This window comes from Macaca nemestrina, chromosome 19 (assembly GCF_043159975.1).
Source record: "Macaca nemestrina isolate mMacNem1 chromosome 19, mMacNem.hap1, whole genome shotgun sequence".
Lineage (NCBI taxonomy): Eukaryota > Metazoa > Chordata > Mammalia > Primates > Cercopithecidae > Macaca > Macaca nemestrina.
Genome location: NC_092143.1, coordinates 5,037,724 through 5,057,926, shown reverse-complemented (window position 1 = coordinate 5,057,926; position 20,203 = coordinate 5,037,724). Strand labels below are relative to the sequence as shown.

Genomic DNA, 20,203 nt, shown 5'->3' with positions numbered 1-20,203 from the left:
CTAGTCGGCTGGCCTGTCATATTAATACTAATATCCCAGTGACTCCAAACGTCCAGATGTGGGAACGCTGCGCCTTTTGTGAAAGGGACACACCTTCTGCTTTTCATCAGGGTGTTTTGCCACCGAGGAGGAAGAGATGGGGTGCACGGATGTTCCATAGTGTGTGTGGGTATTTGGGGTGTCTGCTGGATTTTTCAGGACAGATTTGAAGCTGACTTTTAGAAAGCAGAGCGTGTTCGGGGAAGCCTTTCTTCTATTGTTGCTTCAGCTCTTTAGCAAAGCACCCACACTTGTTCATCTGTCCACAGAGCAGCGATAACAGGGAGGCAGCATTCTGGGAGTGTTCACCTCTTATGGAATATAAAACAGGATGGTTTAAGAAAACACCTTTATTTTGTCCATAATTGGGGTACAGATTAAGATGCAAGTTCGGGGAGAATACAAACCTAATTGCTCAGAGCCAGTGTTATTAAGACTCGAGGGAATTTGCAACTTTACCACATTTAGCCATTAAAAAGCAAATACAGCTGTCACTTCTCACCCATCCTTAAAAATGACTGTTGACTAGAGTGAGTCTTGTTTTCTTTAAAGAAACAAAGATGTTTTAAACAATGTTGGGCTACAAATTGAGAAACATAATTTTTACCTAATTTGCTAAAGATACGATGTTTGCGCCTCATATAATTACAATTTGAGATGAGAATGTTTTTCAGACGGTGTGTGTGTGTTTACATTGTAAACCGTCAGGTCACACATTGTTGGTGTCGTATGAGGCTCTAACAGGGACCGTATACATTGCCTTATGTCCACTCGCATTAGAACACACATAATTTCATGTTGCTCAGGGTGACAGCGTATCTTCAGGGACACATTGGCATCCAGAAGGCACATTTTATAACAAAAAATATTAACAAGATTTAATTAAAAAATGAAGTCTAACCATAAGAACCAGTTGTCCCTTTTCCATTTTGGGAATGGTAGGGCCTATATAATTTGAAATTTTTTATTCACACCCATGCACATACTCGCCTGCACACACTCACACCTATGTGCACACACGTGTGCACTCTTGCACACCCACACCCACACATGCGTGCGTGTGAAGGCTGGCGGCGCCTCCTCCTGGGCTGCTGGTGCTTGCTGGTTCACACGGTTCCTTGCAGTCTGTAGGGTGCTGTGAGTGTCCCCCCGATGGCAGGACACACTGTACACGCTCACACTGTCACATTCTGCACCATCGTACTAGGCTCAGGAAGGGTGGGGGAGTGATGGCAAAGCTGTTTTGACACAAAAAGAAATAGCAAAAATGATGATCTGGAGTCTTTGTTTTATTTGATGGGGAAAATGTCATTTATTTCTATAAGTAATTGTAAAAGAAGAATTTTATACTGCAGTTACCATTTTGAAGCTTACTCATTCAGATTTTCGTGAGGTGGGGTGGGGTGATGGCGGGGGGCTGGTGACGCCAACAGCGAGGGTGTAGTGGAGAAAATGCAGAGGTGGCGACTTTATTTTCTGTGATTCAGTAGCCTCTCTTATAAAAATCTGTTAGGCTAAAAGATTTTATTCATTCCCCTGGTAAAGGATATTCTGATAGGTTCATTGCTAGAAATAAGCATTTCTACAAATATCATAATATATTCCAGTACATTTGTACCCATAAGAACTAAAGATTGTTAGAAAACTGTAGCTTATAGTGAAAACAAAAGATTTTTAGAAAATTGTAGCTTATAATGAAAACAGCATTGTCACAAATTAGCTAAACTTGTAAGTTGTTATGTCTCTTTCTATCTTTGTCTATCTGTCTGTCTTTCTCGCTGCCAAAGTAAACTTTTTAAAAAAGGCATCTTGTAAAGCAGTTATGAGAATTCACTGATAATAGTAAAAATAAACCTAATTATTAAGATAAAGAATTTTATTTTCTGTCATGATAGTGTTGATATAACTTTTGAATCAGACACCGAATATTGTTACTAAAGGGATTTAAATAAAGTCAGGTGTTATGTTACCCTGTACTTGGTTTCCAGTCAAGTATAGAAACAATTATGCAGGATGTGTTAGCTCATGGTTCATCACACTGGTAAATAATTTCTGTCTGTAGCCACTTTTAAAGATAAAAGTTCTCCTAACTCTGTGCTGGATGTTGGTGCTAGTCTCCCATCAGTAGCAGCACGGGTGCCTGGTACACGTCCTTGCCACTTGCCTACATCCACGCCACTATGGCCTGGGGATTGGCATTCCCGTTTCTTTTCTGTATCCTGTGTGTTGATGGGAATAAGCTACTGGCTTTTAAAATGGAGACATATTCTCTGATATAAGCCCTTTGTGGGTTTTGAAGACTGTGGAAGAGCCTTCACTTCTTGATCTTTCCCTTCCATCCTCTGAGACCCTTGGGAAAGCCTGTAGAAGTTCACGTTTAGGAGTAAACTTTGTGTTAAAGTGTTGCAAGAGTACAGTGTGCAGTGCTGTGAAGGTAACTGCGTTATTAGGCAGCAGTAGTTAGTAGTTCTCGGTGATGGCTGGCAGCATGTAGCCAGAGAATGAGCTAGTACTTAATATGAGTTATGTTTCTTTACACTCACTTCAGCCATTTGATGAGGTATGCCATGCACAAGTCTCTCCGGATTTCTAAATGTTTCTCATCAGGGCGAGCCCTACCCTGGCTGCTGAAAGTCCTGTTTTAGTTTCAGGGGGTCAGATAGTACCAAGTTGGAAGCTGGTGTTTGCTCATATTGGGTTTGTAGACCCAGGGTCATCAGACTGCCTCAGGGTTCTCTTTCCCCAGACGTGGGGGTAAAAACTGAAATTGGCTGATGTTTTGAGTGCAGGTCTTTGGGTATGCACACCTCGGGGATGCCTAGCTTGGTTTCTGGAATAAGAGAGCATTTCCAGCATGTGTGAACATGCACTCCAGTAGTCCGGAAACAGCCATGTGCTCTCTCAGGTGCATAGAAGTGTCACTTGCTTTTTGCTCTTCTCACTTTATTTTAACTTCTTTTAATTTTTTAAGATTCTCATATAATGTCCTCTTTTTCTTCCTGACACCACTGAAAATCAGAGTTTTTCATCTTTTAAATTACAGTTTAAGCTCTGATTTGTGCTACTTGTTAAGTACATTGTTGACAAACTCTAGACAAAAGATTAACACCTAAAGTGCTTATTGGGAACAGCAAGAGGGTCTTTAATTAGTTTTCTTATTCCCCACTTAACTTGAAATTGAATTCAGGGGCAGTGAGAGAAAGAAGAAATTATGTTTGTTTTAAAACAGTTACCTGTGGATTCCTAATTAAAATCAGAATTGGGAAAAGCCTTTAGGTCATTTTATGTGCAGACTCTGAAATTCTTAAAAATTGTTTCTGTTTTTTTTTTTTTTAACATTTACTGGTTTCTTATGTATATATAATAACCATAATAATAAATATATGTATTTAAATTATATTTCTATTTATTTTTCATTATACATGAATAAGTTATTTAGTGGTGATTTCTGAGATTTTGGTGCACCCATCTCTACTGGGTTTTAAGTAAATAAAGTAGTTCTCTTATACATCAAATGCTTAAGTAAACCAGTACATTAATGATTGGTATCAGGCAACTAAAATTTGCCGAAGTAATAGAAAATTTTTTGTTTCTATCATGTCAGAGCAAAAGTGGCCTTTCAGCTTTGCTTGGCAGGGTATCAGTCTTCCTGCAAGAAATCAGAACAATGTTAGTAAATTAGCGCATATATTGTATTTTTACCTTCTTTCCTGAGGAGGAAGGACTGAGCTCTGCCTGTGTCTGCTTTCTCTGCATTTTTTGTTTCCCAGTGTATTCTAACTTTCATCAAAACCACCTGCTCTCTCCATAATGAAGGTGGCATTACTTTATGAGTGATCAATTATAAATTTGGAAGACAGTGTGTTTCGTAAGATTCGACAGTGAATCGAAGCTGTACATTCATCACTTAGGTGTGGGGAGGCCCCTTTTGTGAATTGGCCCCTTGGAGTAAATGCATTTTGATATAATGGCCATCTGTTCTTGGATATCACGTTTGCCAGTCTGAAAAATAGTTTGATTTAGACAAACATGTAATTTGGTAAGATTATATAGTTTTACCAGGTGGCAATACAATAGTGAAATTTGGTATTTACTGTAAGGCAGTCACCAAGCAGGGACTGAAGACCTGCGTTTGTGTTTGTCACTTTTGAACATCATTCCTCTTTCACAGTCAGCTCTCACTTACATGTGCTAATGAGGAAGAGAGAACTTGGGTAGACAGTTTCCTGACCTTATTGCTATCGTTTGTGTCCACCACCTCCTCCGTCAGGCCTCCAAAGAGCTCTTCACAAGGAACAGCATTTCTGCCTGGTGTCGGTTTCCCCACCTCTCCCTTCCTTCCTCTGTTCTTTGGCAGATGCTCTAATCATCAGCAAAGCCTCTGAAAGGCAGGCACAGGGAAAAGAAGAACAAGAAGGGCCCAGCCGATCCGTGGCCCGGATTTCACATCTGACTGTCAGAGCACCATCTACACAACAGTTAACACTGATGTTGGCTCAGCTTCAGTCTTAACTGAAGGGATGGGCTTGGGCTGGGATGGGCTTATCGTTATTTTGTTCTTATTGTTCCCATGTATTTGAGTGGCATGAAGTTAAGCAGGTTCCCACAGCCACAGGACGATGGCACATCTGCACGCAGGACGTTTTCTGATTCATCCTGTGAGTCTATAGGGTGTGAGGAAGAGGAGGAGCAGGTGTCCTAGTTCCTTCGGGCTGTTGTAGCAGAGCACTGTGGACTGTGTGTCTGTGTGTGGACTGTGAGCAACAGACGTGTATTACTCACAGTTCTGGGCCTGGGAGGTGGGAGGTCAAGGCAGCAGCAGATCCGGGAGCTGGTGAGGGCCTGCCTCCTGTGTGTAGACAGTGTCCTCTCACTGTGTCCTCAGGTGGTAGAAGGGGCAAGGCAGCTCTCTGGAGCCTTTTTAAAAATAAGGGCACTCATGCTGTTCTTGAGGGCTCTTTCCTGGTGACCTCCTAAAGGCCCTACCTCCTTCTACCATTACCGTGGGGGGTTAGATTTCAACAGAGGAATTCGAGGGCGGGGGTAAACATTCAGACCACAGCAGCTGACAAGCACACAGTTGGGCCACCTACTGATGGTGATGATTCTGTCATTGCCATAAATACTTCCTGTAACCCCAAAAGACATTGTTCCAGTGGGGACAATGATTGTACCAGTGGGGAGACCGAGGTCCCAAGGAGCGAGTGAGTGTATCAGGTCACACTGTGTGTACGTGTCTGAGCCTGGGCTCCTACCATGCTCTCCAGACATCAAATCCATACCTTCCATCTCTCTTCTTCTGCCATGCTAATGGGGTGGGTGGCGGGATCTGTTCTACTAAGAAACCACAGCAATGGTCACGCTAGTGTAAGCCCCATAAAGGCGAACCACTGGGGTGTCAGTCCCACCCCAGTTCACTCTGTCTTTTCAGGCCCAAGCTCCTGGGGAGCACCCCTTTGGGTCACCCGTGCACACATCCAGGGTGGCTTAGTGGACCTTGCTGTGTGTGACAGGTATAGCCCCGGGGGTTGGGGGAGGGGCTGGCTTCCCACTGTGGTTTGGCACATTCCTCCCGGATACAGACTTAGCAAAATCCAAGCACTCCTTTGCCTAATACGGCAGCCAGGGTGTTGGGTTGCTCTTGTTTGCAGGCACCCTGGGTTCTGGGTTGGAATTTCTCCCTTCTCAGGCTTTGTTCTGTGACACCTAGCCACCGCCTTCTCCCCGGGTCCTAAACTCTTAAAATGAAACTCTGTTGATTTTCAGTCCTTCTGAGGGGTTCTGGCCCTGGGATGTGGTGCTCTCTGCCTGCTCCCTAGTTTTGGAAGGGTACGGGACCTTGTTGGGGGCCTGTGGGGGCAGAAGAACTGGGAGGCTCAGCGCACTGTGTTGAACGGACTGGGTGTGGAGGGAGGCAGAGGCTGCTTGGAGCCTGGCCTGCTGCTGCCTGCTTGAGCCTTGGGAGGACCCTTGGCCGCTCAGCTGTGATGGGGGAGATCAGAAGCACGGGTCCTCCAGTGCTGGCTGCTGGAGTGGTTGTCCGGAGGTGATGCTGTGGCTCCAGTTACTATTATGATTTTTATTATTATTGAGTCCTTGGAACTAAGCCAGTCCTCGAAGGGTCTTGCAATGATGGAGGAAGAGGGTAAGGTGAGGCTGGCAGTCCAGTCACAGATTTAATATGGAGTCTTTCATGGGGCATCCTCCTGCCCACCTCCATCTGTGGGACCGTGGAGTCCCTTGCACCCACTAATGTCTGTGGCTGTCCCAAAGGCTGTTCCCTTCCATGGTCACAAGAGCTTCAGACAAGAGGCCACCCTGACCAGCACTTCAGCCTCAAGGCCCCTGGACTGGGGCGGTGGGAGAATCGTGGGGATGTGCTTTATCCAACGGGGTCAGGAGAGCTGCTTGGTGTCTGGAGGGCGGGTTCGGGCCAGTAAGAATTGGTGCCCAGTGATGTGGGGGTGGAGGGTAGGCCGTCCTCCCAGCTGTCTTGAAGGTTTGTGCTTCCTCGCATCTCTTGTAAGTTAAGAGGGGAGAAGGTGAGCTAGTTAAAAAAAATAGGTAGGATGAGCAAAAAGAACATAGTAGAATAGTAATATAGCTGAAAGAAGATCATCAGGATTAAATAAACTGGAAGAGTATATGATGAAAGTATAAATGCCAGAAGGTTCAGAGGACAAGGACAGCAGTGAGCAAACCCCATCAGCTAAGGCCTAGCATGGTGACAGCTGTGTGTGGTGAGCCGCTGTGGGAAAGGCTCTGGGCCGCCGGCCCTCCTGTTTGTCAGACTCTGCAGCCCCTCCCATGGGAAGGCTGGATGGAGAACGCCCTGCAGTGGCTGTGGCACTGAGGAGCTGGAGCAGGAGGAAGGTGGGAGGCAGCCACTGTGGTCAGGGACTTGGGGGAACTGGGGCAGAGCAGCCCAGGACAGCCTCTCTGGCAGTGTGGAGCAGGAGCCCACTCATGTTCTCAGCCCAGACACCATCTGCATCCCCGATCGTCCCAAACCCCCTTTCATTTTTAACATTAAAACACAGTAACAATTAATAAAGCCTTTCCCAGCATTCCTGCCCCAGTCTGGGCCATGCCATTCTCCGTGCTCCCTAATTCCCAGGATCTGACTGGTGGCTGTGGCTGCGGCTGGTAGACGTTCCGTGAAAGTTTGCTTCTAGCGAATTCATTCCAGCAATGGTGTTCAATGGCTAGTCCATGTTGGCTGAACTGAAAACAATGAAGATTTCGAAAATACGATATTTATCAGGAACCACTTCATTCAATGATAAATAACCCATGTATTTATTATCTAGATGGAAAACACTGTAACATTCTTGAAAAGGATTTTTTCTTTGTACTGTGTATATAATTTTATCTTCTGCTTTTTTCATTTAATGACTTTCTCCATGTTATTAAAACATACTTTCTCATGTTTGAAGGATACTGCATCCTGGGAATAAATACTAGTTCATGTAACCACTCCTTATTGTTGAAGATTTAGACTGTGGCAAGCAAGTTTTATGTGTATAAAAGGACATCTTGTATAAGGGACATCTTTGGGCATGAAGCTTTTTCTGCATTTCATATTAACTTCTTAGACTAACTTCAAAAAAATAAAATGGGCTAAAGGATATCAATGTTTTAACATTTCTCTCCCTTTACTCTTTTTCTTTGAGATTCTCTAATAACACCGTGTCTGGCACATAATGGCCGTTCTAAATACTTAATACAGAATTACTTTTGATCATTCATTCATTCAAAAACATTTACTCCGTATCTTCTCTGGCATTTAGATGTTAATGAGACAAAAGAAAATAACTTGGCAAAGGAGAAAGATGGGGCTGGGAGTCAGTGACTGGCTTTCAAATCATGTGTCCATCATTTGTTTCCTGTGTTACTTCGGGGAAGTCGGTCAACTTCTCTGAGACTCTGTTTTCTTTCCTGTGGAATAGGTGTCTCAGTGATACTTAGCTTAAAGGGTTGTGAGAATTAAATGAGGCAATGGGATGGAAATACTCAACCCAGAGGCGCAGGAGCCTGTGCTGTGTTGGTTGAGTGGAAGAGTTCACAGCTTGATGAAGAGGACAGACAGGTAACAGCTCCAGATTCTTCCAGGAGTGGTGAATTTTGTGAGGGGGTTGAGAAGGTGGCATAAGGAGATGACCTTCGAGTCTCCCTGGAGGGATGAGGGAGGGCCCAGTAGCTCACACCAGGCAGAGAGTGGGGGAGGGCTGGCATCCAGACTGGGCACTCCCCTGTGGAAGAAGGGGTGCCTGGAACCCCCAGATAGAGCGGGCTGGGCATGGAGGGCTGGGCACAGGCGGGGCAGCAGTGAGGGTCCAGATGCCCTGCCTGGGACACACAGCTTCAACAAAGGCTTGAACTCAGGGTTGTTGGGAGCACAGCGTCTGCTGGAAGGGAGAGTGTCACAGACCAGGAGTGGAGGGACGTCAGTTGGGGGACATTGGAAGGCTCTGGCCACAGAGCCTGGTCATCAGTGCAGGGCCAGTTTGGATGCGGGGCCCGAGGACCAAGAGGCTTTGAGGATCGTGCTGCTTTTCTGGCTCAGATGCTCTCATTTAGGGTTATTCGGTAACATCTGAATCTGGAGTTTCAGAAGGAGGAGGAAGTGAGCTGTTGTTATGAGGAGGACAGTGCTGGAGCAGGCAGTGGGGTGTCATTGTTTGCACACAACATAGGTATGATGTGGAGTACCCGTCACCTTAGATCTGTGTTAGAACAGGGGGGCTCCTTCCATGGGCCCGACGTGGGGCCAGGCCCTGAAAGCACCACGGGGGCAGCAGGACAGGCGTCCTTCCTGATGGGCCTGTGTCTGGCAGGTGTGCAGGGGTGCCCATGGCTGTGGTGGTCACAGGCACTGGGGTTGTGGAGAAGGTGAGATTGGCCAGAGAGAGGCTGCGGTAAGAATGGGCAAGAGCAGCAGGCCGACCTGGGGATGCGGCAGTTCAGAACAGGGAGGGGGAAGCAGGCACCGAGGGTCCAGAAACGGACAGGGCCACATGCTGCTCACAGGTGCAACCAGGTGGGGAGTGAGAAGCTGCCTCCAGATGGCATCTGGAAGGTGGGCATGCTAGGCACGGGCAGGGAGAGCCTGAACCTGTGGGGGCCCAGCCTTCACCCTGGTCCACACTGGAGCTCCCTCCCTTCCAAAAGTGTCCCTCCCCTACCCGGCCACAGGCTGCCTGATCACCCTGCTTTGCTTCTTCCCTGGGACATGAGTCCCTGTCCCTAGGGCAGGGACTTTATGGACCCCCTCCTTCCACGTCTGCACCCCCTGGAGCCCACACAGGGCCGTGGACATCTGCGCAAGAAAATGGCGTGCTGGGAAGATGACCTCTTAGGAGGGCCTTCTCATTCTGTGATCTGTGAGGTCCAATCTGTTCTGACACAGATTGGCAATGAGATACATTGTAGCTCAGCCTGGGAACTTCCTGGGTGCAGAATGGACTGTCTTGGAGGACGGCCGAGTGGAGCCTGGTCTGGATGATGCTTGCACCTGCTGGGAGCGTGAGGGTGCAGGATGGTCCGGGAGGAGGCCATCACCATGCAGTCCTGAGATGCCGGGCCAGGTCCTGAGACGCAGCCGTGACTCCTGACCCTCATCCTTTGTGGGCGCCCACTCCCAGCAAGAGGACGAGGATTGGTCAGTGTTGAACACACCCTAGAGGTGTGAGAGCAGGTTTCCCATTTCTGTGTTTTCAGAGTTGAGACAGAAGCCTGCCGTGCACGGAATTGTGTCCTCTTCATTCGTATGTGGAAGCCCTGACTCCCATTGGGGCTGTATTTGGAGAAGGGGCCTTTAGGAAGTAATTAACGTTAAATGGGGTCACAGGGCCCTTGTCCAACAGAGGTGAGCTTAGAGGAAGTGGAAGAGCTCTCTCTTCCCACCTGCTGGAAGGAAGAGCCATTCAGGGGGAGAGCTGCCATCCTCAAGCCAGGGAGAGGCCTCACCAGAAAGCAAACCCTGCCAGACCTTAGCCTGGGACTTCCAGCCTCCAGGACTGGGAGAAAGGAAGTTGTTGGTCAAGCCAGCCAGTCTACCATATGTGGATATGGTAACCCAAGCCAACGTACACAAAGCCACTTATTAGCACACACAGGTTGGCTGCCTGCTGTGGGGTGGGCTGTGGGAGGGCTCGTTTAGTCTGTGCAGCAGCCTCCAGGCACCTGTGGCCAGGGGCAGAGGCACACACAGCAGTGGGCCAGCAGTGACGGGCTCCCCAAACTGAGCAGATCCAAGTCAAGCAAAACGTTTCCTTTGCATTAGTGGCCATGAAACTCCCTTTCACAAAGATGGGTTGATGAAAGCCGTGAGGCACTTTCCTGTAGTGGATCCTGATAGAAGAGCTTCCCGCACACAGTGGGAGGGGCCTGGGGCCAAGGCCAGCGCATGCTCAGGCCTGCCAACATCATAAACCTGGGCCTTCTGCCTCTCCCGGGCGTTGCCCTGCCCAGCACACCCTGCAGCCCTCAGAGTCACCCTCCGAGTACGCAGAGGAGCTGCACCTTGTGGCCCAAGCCAACATGACCCAGGCCAGGCTGGTTCAAAGGTGACGAGTCTGACCAGTGGTTCTTAAAGTGGGGTTCCCAGGTCCCAGCAGTGAACCCTCAGAACTGGGCCATCCTAAACCTTTAATAATTAGGGGCGAATGACATTGTGCCTGAACTTAGCAATTATCTTTTAATTTTGAGTGTTATATTTTACAGGGGAGTCATAGAATCATCTAGAACATTCCCCAGATGTTGATGCCTATAGTTGAGGCCTGAGGTCTTACATGATTGGTTATTTTCCACAATCACAGCACAGTGTGAACAGAATCGTGATTCCTGGATTTGCTGCTGTTCCGCATACTGCCGTGAAACGCGTGAACACAAGTGCGCAGATTGTCTTATGCTCTCACTAGAGGTGGAGTTGAGGCTGTGTGCAGAAAGGGCAGTGCGTGCAAGCACTCCGGACGGCCTGAGCTAGAAGAGACTCTCCACATGACCGATTCAGTCGTCTCTCATTGTGCGTGTGTGTGCGTGTGCTTGTGTGTACGCGTGCGATTGTGCGTGTGCCTGTGAGTGGTGGCTGCTGCTGGAATCTGAAGCCCTGCATTTGCAGGTGTTGAGGCTCTCACACTGCTCCCCGCTGCCCCTGGCATCCTCCCTTTGGGCAGCCAAGATGTTTTCTGTCCCTCCCAGCAGTCCTCCCTGGAAATGTGTGTCCTCGTTGTCGTGTTCCCTTGGGACCTGGCTCTGATGATGTGATCATGAATGATGATGTTTAATGAGACACCCCTTTTAGGTCAGATCAATGCATTTTACTAGGGACTTTCTGCAAAGTATCTGAACCCCGAATATCCCAAGTTGTTGATGGAACTCTAGTCCAGCTAGTTGTTCCCTCAGACGGGAAAAGTAAGTAAAAGTGCCTTGGTCAAAGAAGCGGAGGCGGTGTTCCTTGCAGTAGTCTCCCTTGGGAGTTGGGAAGGTGGGTTGTGCAGTAAAGGATCTGACATGTCCTGCAGTCACAAGTCCAGGTTGCGTCTCGGTTTCTGTGCCCTCCAGCCTCATCCATGGGAGAACTGCCGTATCCCGGAGGCCCCTCTGGGAAACGCTGCCTTCAGCCCATGAGGTCGCTCTGCTGTGCGGTCGTGGACCTGTAGTCGGCGGATGGAGCGTCGACCGTTGGGCTTTTGTAATTAAACAGCTTTTATTGTGATAAAATATTTATAACATATAAGTGACCATTTTAACCATTTTAAGTGCACAGTTTCATGGCGTTAAGAATGTTCATATTGTTGTGCAGCCATCACCACCCTCCATCTCCGGAACTTTCTCATCTTCCCAGACGGAAACTGTGTCCCCATCCCCTCCTTCTCCTGGCACCCACCACCATTCTGCTTTCTTTTTCTATGAATGTGATGGTTCTAGGGCCCTCACGTGAGGCGAGCCGTGCCGTACGTGTCCTCTCGTGACCGGCTCCCTTCACTGAGCACCGTGCCCTCGAGGTGCATCCATGCTGCGGTGCGTGTCAGAACTCCCTTTCCAAGCCTGAGTGATGTTCTGCCTTCTGAAGGAAGCAGAAGGCCCAGGTTTATGATGTTGGCAGGCCTGAGCATGCGCTGGCCTTGGCCCCAGGCCCCTCCCACTGTGTGCGGGAGGCCCTTCTATCAGGATCCACTACAGTAAAGTGCCTCACGGCTTTCATCAACCCATCTTTGTGAAAGGGAGTTTCATGGCCACTAATGCAAAGGAAACGTTTTGCTTGACTTGGATCTGCTCAGTTTGGGGAGCCTGTCACTGCTGGCCCACTGCTGTGTGTGCCTCTGCCCCTGGCCACAGGTGCCTGGAGGTTGCTGCACAGACCAAACGCTACACCGCGTTCATCCCTCCAACCATCAGTGGACATTTTGGTGCCTTCCAGCTTTTGATTGCAGTCAATGAGGCTGCTCTGGGCCTTGGTGAACAACCATGGCTTTTGCCATCTGGCAGCCCCATGAGGGTGGCGCTTTACTCCGCCCAGGCAGGGGATGGGCGGTGCTGTGTTGGGTTCTTGCTTTTGCTGAAGACCAGAGTGTTTTCATTGCTTGCCGTTGAGGAGTGTTTTTATTTATGGGAACGATATAATACTGTCTGTGAATATCCTGCTCTGAAAATTGATAACCAGGTCGTGCCCGATGGGTGTTTACAAGTATTTGCCATGTGGAAGTCGTGAGGGGACTCCTGGGTCACTTAGGAGGGAACAGCTGATAGGAGGGGTACTTGGCGGGTGGTAGCTGGAGTCCCAAGTTCCTGCCCTTCCCACCAGGCTGCAAGGGTCAGACTGACATCTTTGGGACGAGCACAGGATACCATCCTCCAGTTCAGTCCCCTTTGCTAAAGACACACTCAGGAGGGGACAGCACCTTTTGGAACCTAACTCCTACAAAGGAGTAGATACGTAAACTTGGGGTAGCCTTGTGTCCTGGGAGCTAGGCTGACAAATATCTTTTTAAAGATCATCTAACTGCTGGGGAGGCTGCGTCCTTGAAGATGATTTACTTCTTCTAACTGGGTTTTACTTTTCTCTCCTAGCTTATGTTCCTGAGGAAGAACTGAAGGCAGCAGAAATAGATGAAGAGCACGTGGAGGATGACGGGCTATCTTTGGACATTCAGGAAAGTGAGTACATGTGCAATGAAGAGACGGAGATCAAAGAGGCGCAGAGCTACCAGAACTCCCCAGTCAGCTCTGCGACTAACCAGGACGCCGGCTACGGGTCGCCCTTCAGTGAGAGCAGCGACCAGCTGGCCCATTTCAAAGGCTCTTCCTCTCGAGAAGAGAAGGAGGATCCGCAGTGTCCCGACAGCGTCTCCTACCCCCAGGACAGCCTGGCACAGATCAAAGCTGTGTATGCAAACTTGTTCTCTGAGTCCTGCTGGTCCAGCTTAGCTCTGGATTTAAAGAAGTCGGGTTCCACCACCAGCACCAACGATGCCAGCCAGAAGGAGAGCTCCGCCCCCACCCCCACGCCCCCCGTCTGCCCAGCCAGCACCGCTGGCCCCACGGCGAGCACGCCCAGCACCAGCTGCAGCTCCAGCACCAGCCACAGCAGTACCACCAGTACCAGCAGCAGCTCCGGGTACGACTGGCACCAGGCCGCACTGGCCAAGACGCTGCAGCAGACGTCCTCATACGGGCTGCTCCCCGAGCCCAGCCTGTTCAGCACCGTGCAGCTCTACCGCCAGAACAACAAGCTCTACGGCTCCGTCTTCACTGGCGCCAGCAAGTTCCGGTGCAAAGACTGCAGCGCCGCGTACGACACGCTGGTGGAACTGACGGTGCACATGAATGAGACAGGCCACTACCGTGATGACAACAGGGACAAGGACTCCGAGAAGACCAAGCGGTGGTCCAAGCCCAGGAAGCGCTCCCTGATGGAGATGGAGGGGAAGGAGGACGCCCAGAAGGTGCTGAAGTGCATGTACTGTGGACACTCCTTTGAGTCCTTGCAGGACCTCAGCGTCCACATGATCAAAACCAAGCATTACCAGAAAGTGCCTCTGAAGGAGCCAGTGCCAGCCATCACCAAACTGGTCCCCTCCACCAAAAAGCGGGCGCTTCAGGACCTGGCGCCCCCCTGCTCCCCTGAGCCAGCAGGAATGGCCACAGAGGTGGCCCTGAGTGAGTCAGCCAAGGATCAGAAAGCGGCGAACCCATACGTCACGCCCAATAACCGCTACGGCTACCAGAACGGTGCCAGCTACACCTGGCAGTTCGAGGCCCGCAAGGCGCAGATCCTCAAGTGCATGGAGTGCGGCAGCTCCCACGACACCCTGCAGCAGCTCACCGCCCACATGATGGTCACCGGGCACTTCCTGAAAGTGACCACCTCAGCCTCAAAGAAGGGCAAGCAGCTGGTGCTGGACCCCGTGGTGGAAGAGAAGATCCAGTCCATCCCCCTGCCGCCCACCACCCACACGCGGCTGCCGGCCTCCAGCATCAAAAAGCAGCCCGAGTCTCCCGCAGGGTCCACAGCTTCGGAAGACAAGAAAGAGCCGGAGAAGGAGAAGCCGCCCGTGGCTGGTGATGCGGAGAAGATCAAGGAGGAGAGTGAGGACAGCTCGGAGAAATTTGAGCCCAGCACCCTGTACCCCTACCTGCGCGAGGAGGACCTGGACGACAGCCCCAAGGGAGGGCTGGACATTCTCAAGTCCCTGGAGAATACCGTCTCCACGGCCATTAGCAAAGCCCAGAATGGCGCACCCTCGTGGGGTGGTTACCCCAGCATCCACGCGGCCTACCAGCTGCCGGGCACCGTGAAGCCACTCCCGGCGGCCGTGCAGAGTGTGCAGGTGCAGCCGTCCTATGCTGGCGGCGTGAAGTCGCTGTCTTCCACCGAGCACAACGCCCTCCTGCACTCGCCGGGGAGCCTCACGCCCCCACCGCACAAGAGCAATGTGTCTGCCATGGAGGAGCTGGTGGAGAAGGTCACGGGCAAGGTCAGCATCAAGAAGGAGGAGAGGCCCCCTGAGAAGGAGAAGAGCTCCCCGGCCAAAGCTGCGTCCCCCGTAGCAAAAGAGAATAAAGATTTCCCTAAAACGGAGGAAGTCAGCGGCAAACAGCAGAAGAAGGGCCCTGAGGCCGAGACCGGGAAGGCCAAAAAGGAGGGACCGCTGGAGGTTCACACCCCAAACGGCACAGAGCCTCTCAAAGCAAAGGTCACCAACGGCTGTAACAACCTGGGGATCATCACCGACCACTCGCCAGAGCCTTCCTTCATCAACCCTCTGAGCGCTTTGCAGTCCATCATGAACACCCACCTGGGCAAGGTGTCCAAGCCCGTGGGCGCCTCGCTGGACCCGCTGGCCATGCTCTACAAGATCAGCAACAGCATGCTGGACAGGCCGGCGCGCCCCGCCGCCCCGGTGAAGCAGGCCGACGCCATCGACCGCTACTACTACGAAAACAGCGACCAGCCCATTGACTTAACCAAGTCCAAGAACAAGCCGCTGGGGTCCGGCATGGCCGATCCGGTGGCCTCACCTCTGCGGGAGAGCGCGCTCATGGACATCTCTGACATGGTAAAAAATCTCACAGGCCGCCTGACGCCCAAGTCCTCCACGCCCTCTACAGTGTCGGAGAAGTCTGATGCTGATGGCAGCAGCTTTGAGGAGGCACTGGATGAGCTGTCACCGGTCCACAAGAGGAAGGGCCGGCAGTCCAACTGGAACCCGCAGCACCTGCTCATCCTGCAGGCCCAGTTCGCCTCGAGCTTGCGGGAGACCACAGAGGGCAAGTACATCATGTCGGACCTGGGCCCACAGGAGAGGGTGCACATCTCGAAGTTTACCGGCCTCTCCATGACCACCATCAGCCACTGGCTGGCCAATGTGAAGTACCAGTTGAGGAGGACAGGGGGAACGAAATTCCTAAAGAACCTGGACACAGGGCATCCTGTTTTCTTTTGCAACGATTGTGCCTCTCAGTTCAGAACTGCATCTACATACATAAGTCATTTGGAGACGCACTTGGGCTTCAGCCTGAAGGATCTATCCAAGCTGCCACTCAATCAGATTCAAGAACAGCAGAATGTTTCGAAAGTCCTCGCCAACAAAACTCTGGGCCCGCTGGGGGCCACCGAGGAAGACTTGGGCTCCACATTCCAATGTAAGCTCTGCAACCGGACTTTTGCGAGCAAGCACGCAGTCAAACTGCACCTTAGCAAGACTCATGGCAAGTCCCCCGAGGACCACCTGATCTATGTGACTGAGTTGGAGAAACAGTAGCGTCCAGGTATGCAAGAGACCGCGGAACATTGCACTAAACGTCGTCGAGCTGCACTAGGCCTGGCCTGAGCCTCTAAAATCAGTCTTTCCTTTGTTGCTGGCCCGCCTCTCTGGACCTTGGTTTTCTTACACATATTTTGTATATTTATATGCTCTCTGTCCGATCTGTGCATGTTATTTTTCTTTTTCCGTGAGTCAAAGTCTGACCTTTATTTTCAACATCTGTTCTTGATGTTAAGCTATCTTTTGTAGGAAAGAGTGGGGCACACTACTCAGAGACATTATTTAGCAGTAAAGAAAGACACAAATAACAATGATAAAAAGACATCCTAAAATGACGAAGTTGCCATGACAATAAAGGTCATAGAACCTGGTAGTGTCAAATTTAACCCTTTGAGGACTGTAATTGCATTTCTGTGCCTTTCACTTGAAAAAAAAGAAAAAAAGGCTTAAAGGCATTTCATTCAGATCAAAAGCTGTGTCAGACACAAAACTTATTTAATAATTAAAAAATGAGCTTTTATATGCAGAACTGGTTTGTGAGGAAACATGCATGCAGCTGTGGGAAGATAGAAAGCTGTGTAGGACTCACGGGGTTTGGAAGCCACACCTCTACATGTCTAAAACAAAAAACAACAACAGATACCCACTCGCCACTATGCCCAAACCCTCTGGATGCGGAAAAATGCCACTTTTGGCAAAAAAAAAAAAAAAAAAAAAAAGTATGCAAGCTATTATTTAAAAATGTGTAAAAATGCTATTTCTTTTTTCCTGTAAAATATTGCGGTTTATAGTTATTTACAAATGTAAGCTTTGGTACAAGCTGACCTTTCTATAGCGTGCTGCATTGGTAAATGAAAAAAAAATGGGGCAAACGTTGGAGTCCTTTCCTTGTAAATTGCCAGCATCAGCTTAAAAACTCCTGTATGTTACATATCGTACCATTTTAATCTCTTCAACTTTCTTTGTACCTTCTGGCTGTATGCTTTCCCTTTTAACTTTTTATATTGTCATTTTATATTAAATTTCTGTGTATATAATGTAAAACCACAATTTTTGAATAAAATTTAGTTCCTGCAGCTTGATTTAAATAGAGGACTTTTACTGGCACCTGCATCTCTCCAGATGCATGTACTCAGAGGGACTGTCAGACAAAAATAAATACATAAAAACAAAGCAAGCAATGCACTATTAATTATACATTTTGATGTTCTATCATTAATATTGTACAGTACATTTTGGTTCACACAATTAAATCCACTGTTTTCTCAGATGTAAAATAAACCCACATGCAGTTCTTGATTTACACGGATTGTCATGTCGTCATTATTTTGCCTTTGAGATGTTATTTCAGCAACAAGAGGTATTGCTTATGCAATCAACCAACAAAAATTCTATTCAGAATCATCATTTCATGATTTGTGTGCTGACATGTTTCATTCAAATGATAAGTATTGTGCTTTAAAAAATGGTAATTAAAATTTTTAACTCCACTGGGTGCTAAGGATTGCCGAGTTTAGCCATTGAGTGATGGCTGTTTTGTACTTAGGTGGGCTGAGATGCGTCCTTCAGAGAATCCTTTGCAGAATTTAAAAATATGTGTAATTAACCTGTGTGTCTATCCAGAGATTTAATGGTGGGAGTAGAGGGGTAGGGCTTACTCCACCAGCAAAGACCCCGAGGACCCAGGAATTAGTTTTGTGTTGCTCCAAAGAGGAAAACCTGATTTCTGAGCTTTTAAAAACCTACAATTTTAAAAAGAAAACTGGCTGCTGTTGTATTCAGTGTTTGAAATGAGGCTTCTTTCTGCAGATTAGAGCACGGCGGGCTCTACTGAGCGTGCCAGGACGCTTGCCATGAAAACGCCCATCCTCCAGGGTGACCCCCATCCCCGAAAGCCCAAACTCACTGCCTAGTCTGTATCAAGGGAAGCATTGACATTGAGGCCCCCTGGCCTCTCCCCCCAGCCCCAGGAGCACTAAATGACACGACCAGGAAAATTTACTTTTCTGCCTTTTGCTTACATTTTCATAAAATTATATCCTGAGAAAGGTTAGAGCTTATACCTCTCTGTTCAGAAGCAGCTAAGCAATTGTGATATTTTAATTATTTCTCTCACATTGCCCCGTGACAGCAAGGATTGTTCTGTTTCCATTAATGATTTGAGGAGGAGGAGCAGGTCCAGGTGGGTCATACTTACACAGGCTTTTGTACTAACGCAGCAGAGCGCCAGGGAGGTTTGCTAAATTTTTCTGACTTTTTTCATTGGTAAATAGCTATGTCCTTTAGGAGCCTCAGCCATTTAGACATTTCAGTTCAATTACTGGGTGATTATGTACTTTGGGCTCAAGGGGTGACAGAGAAGAATAACAATGAGGCTTATGGCAGTGGTATGGGGGCTTTGCATAATAATCCTTTGAAGTTATGTTTATTTTACCACAAACCCGCAAACATGTGATTATGTGATTTCACCCTCATAGCAAAAGTGTTAGCAGCAGCAGGTGAAGTGGTCCAAAGGGAGGTGAGTGCTCCCCAGAAGGGGGTCGCTGGCCCAGGGTGCAGCTAAGCACTGAGTCGTTTTAAAGCGGCTGGCAACTTGAGTTCCGATCATTGGGGGATGGACATAGAATTGGGGTTTTCCTTTAAATTTTTTTCTTCCTAACTCACCAACTGTATTGCTACGTTGTCTTGACCGTAATTTCCCAGTCAATGCATAGGAGACTAGGTTATCTTAATCATACAAGTGATAATGAACGTGGCGACTCCCACTAGTACTTGTCGAGTGCTTCCTCTGTGCCCGGGACTAATTCTAAGTGCTTCACACCTATGAACTCATTCCTTCCTCACAACTGTATGCGGTGGGTTCTGTTACTTTCACGCTCACTTTACAGGTGAGGAGCCAGGCACAGCAGGGTTGAGGAACGGACCCAAGGCCACATGGCTTACGAACGACTAAATGACTAAACTTGGGCTTTGAGTCCAAAAAGCTTTTGCTGCAGAACCACACTCTGAATGCCTGCTTACAGGCCTTGGGATCTGCCCCAGGTGGGGATCTCTGCTGTCACCCAGAGGCAGGGCATCTCCTACGGGGTGGGGAGCTAGAGGCAAGGCTTCACAATGGTGCCGGGGGGCATGGGATGCAGCTGAGCAGCCAGAGCTGCTCTTCACCTCCCACTGCAGCCCTTGTGGATGGCAAAATGTAGCCGCCCCATGGTCTGCTGGATTTGAGAAAATAAGTTGAAAGATGTTTTTATGGTTCTGTAGCAACTTAAATTGAATACAGGTATACTTAGTAACACAGAAACTCAATTTGTAAGGATACGAATGGATTGAATAATCCAGGGAAGGATTGGGATACCTACAGTCTGAAGATTTACTTGACACGTTTCCCCTTCCTTCACTGATGTCCGAGGAAACGTGTCCACCCTTCCCTTCATGTAGTTTTGTGTGTCCCAGCAAATGAACTCCACGCATGGCACTGGGTCCTCTCGGCCTCCTAAGTCCTCCCGCGGTCCCAGGGAACAGATCTTCCTCTTCTGTGGTGTGGGGACAAAATGGCCCTGGCCACCTGGAGAGAGTCAGCCACCTGTCCCAGCCTGTGGGGACAGGCTGTGGGACACTGGCAAGGGACACTGTGGGACACTGGCAAGGAGGCCGGGGAGGGTGCCGCTGTCTCGTTTGGCCTGGTGGCCGTCGTGCGCATGCAGGTGTCACCCTGATTTGCGCTCGTATTTGCCGTTTGAGACTTGGAGTCAATAACTAATCATGTATTTTTTCCTTCAGATGTAGAATTTTTTAAAGTTTGTGGTAGTCCCCAAAATGGGTGAGGATGTTGCTTGATAGGTAGTCAGTTTTTAAAGAGAGATAAAACCTGTGAAATAATGACACACAATGGT

At 48.9% G+C, this 20,203-nt stretch overlaps 1 protein-coding gene across 5 annotated transcripts in view; it reads left to right on the top strand.

Annotated features, from left to right (window-relative positions):
* LOC105489321 (teashirt zinc finger homeobox 1) overlaps positions 1-17,613 on the top strand; it is an 80,275-nt gene extending 62,662 nt beyond the window's left edge. For all 5 annotated transcript variants that reach the window (XM_011754062.2, XM_011754060.3, XM_071085172.1 and 2 more), the window contains one exon: positions 13,114-17,613. In XM_011754062.2, the coding sequence (XP_011752364.1) occupies positions 13,209-16,307 (3,099 nt within the window). In that variant the 5' untranslated portion in view covers positions 13,114-13,208 and the 3' untranslated portion in view covers positions 16,308-17,613. The remainder of the gene's footprint in view (positions 1-13,113) is intronic.
* The last annotated feature ends 2,590 nt before the right edge of the window (positions 17,614-20,203 follow it).